Raw genomic sequence first — 5,231 nt, 5'->3', positions numbered from 1 at the left:
ATGATGATTATAATTGTGCAATTTTAGAACATTTGCTACGACTCACTTTCAACCGGTGTTTGCGCGCAGATCATTTCCCTGCTTCGACGAACCGGCACTTAAAGCAAATTTCAACCTTGTCGTAAAACGACCCAGCAGTAGTTACATATCGGTGGCCAATACTCCGAGAGATGAACGGTTGTCTAATGGTCTAACAGACGTGTTTGAAGAAACCGTTTCAATGTCGACCTACCTACTCGCTTTCATCGTAACCGACATGCAATATTCTGAGACATTTGGTCGTCATCGAGTGTTAGCACCAAAATTCGAACTTGAGCAAGGTCGGCACAGGTATTCTTTAAACAGCAGTTATTACCTTCTCAATGAAATGGAAAAATATACGGAAATTCCGTACGTTTTTAAAAAGTTGGACCACGCTTCCATTCCGAAGGACTATTCGTCTGGCCTTGCAATGGAAAATTGGGGACTTATAACTTATAGGTATTTTTGTAGACGATACGATAAGGTTTTTTAACGATTATTTATGCAGGGATGATGTCTTGTTAACATCATCGAATGCTGACATATCCCAGAAGCGACAAGCACTAAGTACAGTTGCTCATGAAATTCAACATCAGTGGATTGGTAACCTAGTTACTCCAGATTGGTGGAGCTACATTTGGTTGAATGAAGGGTTTGCAAATTACTTTGAGAATTACCTAGCAGACAAGGTAAGAGTGATCAATTTTATGAATCCTAATTGGTGCATTGATAGATTGAACCTGGTATGGATATTTGGAAGAGATTCATTATTCTAACTGGTCAGACTACAATGTTGTTTGACAGTATTCCGGAATACACCAGGCCGATGACTGTAACAGTGGAAGAATCCTATAAGATACCTTTCCTTTTTGATAAAACTGCATACCAAAAATGTGAGTAATAAAGGTTTAACAATACCAAACTAATTTCTTTAACCTTTAGCTGGCGCAGTGATAAGAATGTTGGAAAACATGGTTTCGCGAAAAGTTTTCCGACAAGGTTTAATTTACTACTTGAAGGAGAAACAATTTCAAACGGTAACACCCCGTGACCTTTACAGAAATATTCAACGAGTCCTAGATGAATCTTCTGAAAACGTTTTTCCACAACCATTGACGGTTGAAAGTGTAATGACAACCTGGGAAACGATCGCTGGCTTTCCACTTGTAACAGTTACAAGAAATTACGGTAGCACCATAAATAACATCAATCTCAAACAGGTATGCTTTGTTATATCACAGATTTAAGAGTGTTTAGATCTGTGGTTATATCTCTAACGGTGATTCTTATTAGTGGAAGTATTTCAGAGGGCGTTTAATATATACAACAACCAGGGTGAGGATGGACGCTGGACGATACCAATTAATTACGCTAGCAAGGGGAGTGCCTCGTTTGAGAGCACTGCTCCGAAAAAATGGCTCATACATCCAACAGATACATTTACAGTCGCAGATTTAGACGATAGGGATTGGTTCATAGTGAACGTACAGCAAAGTGGATATTATCGAGTTAACTACGATGAAAGAAACTGGGCTCTAATTGCCGATGCACTAAAAGAAGACCATCGTGTAATTCACCCACTGAACAGAGCAAAGTTGTTAGAGGATAGTTTTTATTTAGGGGCAACAGGAGATATTTCTCCCAATATATTTTCTAAATTATCAGAATATCTGGTAAATGAAGATGATTCGTTAGTGTTAGCTGCCCTTCCTGCGCTTTTCGCCAGTATGGATAATAAGCTTTATTATTCAAGAGGACACGATGACTTTAAGGTATCAGTATCAATAGTAATCTTGAATCTTAGTTTCTCTTTCTAGGATCGTGTTATTTATCTTCTTCAAGGTGCATATAATCATTTGACATTCGACGAAAGGTTAAGTGACAGACTTAGTGAAAAAGAGGCGCGCGCCGGTGTTATATTTTGGTTGTGTAAAATGGGACACATGGAATGTCGAAGCAAGGCATTGGAAAAATTTGAGGCATGGAAAAATGAGAATGCGACTATTTCAACCGATTTGGAATCTGCAGTATTTTGCAGCGCCATGCGTAGCAATAACCAAAGCCACTTCGATTACTTATTTAAACTATTTATTGAAACGACCGACTATGATTTGAAGAGCCGCATTGCGTCTGGTTTAAGCTGTATGGAGGAACATAAATATTTGCAACGGTACCGTGGGATGTAAATTTACCGATAGTAATTTGTTTATTTTAGATTTTTAGAAAATTGTTTGAATTACTGTCCATCAGCATTACTAGAACAGGTCATTAAGCAAATGCACAGCAGTAGCAAGCATGGGTTAGAAGTAGTGTTAGATTTTCTTTCCCAAAACATGGAGAAAGTTCATAAAATGTAAGTACTTAATAATTCGAAAGAAAAGTAGGTAAACACAGTGTTTTAGCTTTGGTGGTCACACAAAGTTTATGGTTGAAGAGCTTGCCAGTCAATCCTACACCGATGGGCATCTGAGAAAGGTATTGTTTTATTTATTCACTACTAAATACTAATTCAAAGAAAAATTGCAGTTAGCAAGGTCGCAGTTATGGGCAAAGTCAGTCCCCTTTTTCGATAGAGCTGTAGCAACGATAGCCAATAATGTTGCATGGCTGAATAAAAATGAACACAAGTTGTTGGAATTTTTAACACATTCACAATAAAACATGTTCTGTTGGATTTATTACGGAATATTATCTTGTTTTGAAATACTGGGAATTTTTAACGCATTTTTTAGTAATGTAGATTTGTTAAAATTTAAAGAAATTAGGTATAATTTAATTTTATTGAAAATAAACAGGTTGATCCTCTTTACAACCTCAGCAGGGGACATAATTTAGAGTGTACCTATCAAATTTGATTGAGCTTTTTTGTGATCCGGTCAAGAATTTCAGCTGGTTTTTTTAAGTTTTCAGTAGGTATTGGGGGAGTTGTGCGTGCGAAAATTCTGGGAACCGTGGGAAAATATTTCGGCAGTTGACCCGGGTCAAATTTTGGCAATTAGATATCTGGACCCAGCAACTTAAATGTTGGACCCGACCCTTTAACGTCATCGCTGAATTTTTTCTATTGGTGTTGGGATTCGAACCCACGACAGCTGAAATAGAAGGCTAAGGGCCGGTATTATAAAAGTACAGTTCAAGCGGAGATTGATCAAACGGCGATTGAACGTGAAACCAAGATTGAGAGCGGTTGCGTACTATAAACACCTTTGGAAGAGCGTTTGGTTAATCTCCGTTTGAGTTTACGATCCCTAGTATGGTAACACTGCGGGCGAACCGAGGACCAATCAGAGCGCAGAATTTTTAGTGGCCGATGCGTCAGCTGACAGCTGATGGCGTTTACATTCTTCGCACCCATCGCGGCCGCGCCGCTCGTTCTTTTCGCTTCATTTGCCCCTGCCACTGTCACTGTGCTGATCTGTTCATCTCCTTGCTAAATCGTTTCACATAGCGCTGTTTTGCCTGCCGCTGTGCCAATGATAGACAAGGGAAAAAAAGCGAGTCGATTTTACTGACGCGGACGCCCATCAGCAAGCGGACTGCGTTCACTCATATTTTCATATAATTGAAAATAAACGGACGGACGCCTCTACTACCAAGAACAAGGTAAAGCATCAGGATATCATCATTTGTACGTTTTTTGTTTGCATCTATACCCCTAATCATTCTGTGTTTATACACCCTCGTATGGAAGAAAATTGCAAAGAAGTATAACGCTACATCAACTGAATCACGCACTGAACACAAAATATCATCTAGCACAGTGAAAAACCTCACTGGTACTGAAGCTGGAGCTGGTGACGACAGCCTCACCATTGATGGGCAATTTGCATAGATGTGCCCCAATCTTGTTTTATAGGGATCTAACAGTAGGTACTTATCCTTGAACAACCGAAATCTCTGCCGAAATTCCTATTCATCCCACTTGCCGAAATGATCAACACGTTCTCTAAAATTTCTGCTCTTCTTCTAATGAACTCGTCCTCTGACGAAGAGTCATCGTCGCTTACTGCCCACGTCCAGTAATCGACTCCTTGCACGTCCAATTCAAATTATTTCCATTTCGTTATAAATAGAAACAATGACACAAAACAAAATAAACTGGTTACGATAATCTTAATTGTTTACATGTTCGCGCGCCTGATCTCCGTTTGGGCATTAAAACCCGAGAAAATTGGCGGGTTGACTACAATCGGAGATTGAGCTCTGGTTACGACTCAAGCGGTGTTTATAATAATAATAATAATGACATTTATTGAGCACACACCATACAAAGAACAGATATTATACATTACATTACATAATGGGTGACTCAATAGGGCGAAGTTCAGACTGGAATAAACCGTGTTATTCCGTCTGCTCTACCACTCAACCCCCTACATATGAAATTAACAACAAGAGACCAAGACATAAAAAAACCTAGCAAGAAAAAACTATATGATAATAAAAACCATTCAGTATGAAGGCACAAATGAAAACCTAAAAAGAAAAAAAAAAATGTAAAAAGAAAAAAAAAATTATAGCAATAATGATATTAACGATGGAACTTAATGCTGCCTTGCAAGGAGTATGAGGCGCAAGCGTTTTTTAAAAAGACTTTCGGATAAATGTTTTAAATGAGATGGTAATTCATTATACGTCTTTGCAATATTGTAACTGAAGGAGCGTTTAAATAGTGACGTTTTGTGAGTAGGTATAGTTATAAAAAACCGATCTCTAACATTGACATTATGGACGTCAGCTCTGTATGTTACCTTTTCAAATAAATATGACGGAGTTTTGGTTTGAAGTATGCCATGGAACAAACAGGCAGAATGTAATATTCTTCTGTTTTTCATATCAAGCCACTGGAGGGATTTTAATTTATGTGTAATCCGGTCGTATTTTCGGATACCAAATATTAGTCTAAGGCAAGAATTCTGCATTCTCTGAATTCGATTGTAGTCTCTTTTGTCGATACATGGGCCATACACACTATTACAATAGTTAAATTGGGAAAGCACTAAGGATTCACAAAGCATAACCTTAATACTACGATTAATAAGAAATCGGCTATTAAATATTAGTTTAATATTTGTATACTTTGTTTCAAGGGTGCTGAACCTTTCGTCACACTATCTGACGTCATAGCAAAATTAAGGCAGGTCGTAAATTAGTAGTTGGTTTACATATTGTCACATTGACGTTTCAACTTATTTATTAAGGTGTCACTA

General features: G+C 38.1%; 1 protein-coding gene across 1 annotated transcript in view; it reads left to right on the top strand.

The window, feature by feature from the left end:
- The window catches only part of LOC116174586 (aminopeptidase N-like), a 7,837-nt gene extending 5,128 nt beyond the window's left edge, over nucleotides 1-2,709 (top strand). Inside the window, exons 2-10 of the mRNA XM_031492524.1 lie at nucleotides 28-480; nucleotides 530-710; nucleotides 755-914; nucleotides 964-1,241; nucleotides 1,329-1,793; nucleotides 1,839-2,191; nucleotides 2,237-2,374; nucleotides 2,424-2,496; nucleotides 2,548-2,709. Of these exons, the coding sequence (XP_031348384.1) occupies nucleotides 28-480; nucleotides 530-710; nucleotides 755-914; nucleotides 964-1,241; nucleotides 1,329-1,793; nucleotides 1,839-2,191; nucleotides 2,237-2,374; nucleotides 2,424-2,496; nucleotides 2,548-2,679 (2,233 nt within the window). The 3' untranslated portion in view covers nucleotides 2,680-2,709. The remainder of the gene's footprint in view (nucleotides 1-27; nucleotides 481-529; nucleotides 711-754; nucleotides 915-963; nucleotides 1,242-1,328; nucleotides 1,794-1,838; nucleotides 2,192-2,236; nucleotides 2,375-2,423; nucleotides 2,497-2,547) is intronic.
- Nucleotides 2,710-5,231: the final 2,522 nt, after the last annotated feature.

The sequence above is a fragment of the Photinus pyralis genome, unplaced genomic scaffold, assembly GCF_008802855.1.
Source record: "Photinus pyralis isolate 1611_PpyrPB1 unplaced genomic scaffold, Ppyr1.3 Ppyr1.4_LG6, whole genome shotgun sequence".
NCBI lineage: Eukaryota > Metazoa > Arthropoda > Insecta > Coleoptera > Lampyridae > Photinus > Photinus pyralis.
The sequence above is the reverse complement of the archived record's forward strand: the minus strand, read 5'-3'. Positions and strand labels throughout refer to the sequence as shown.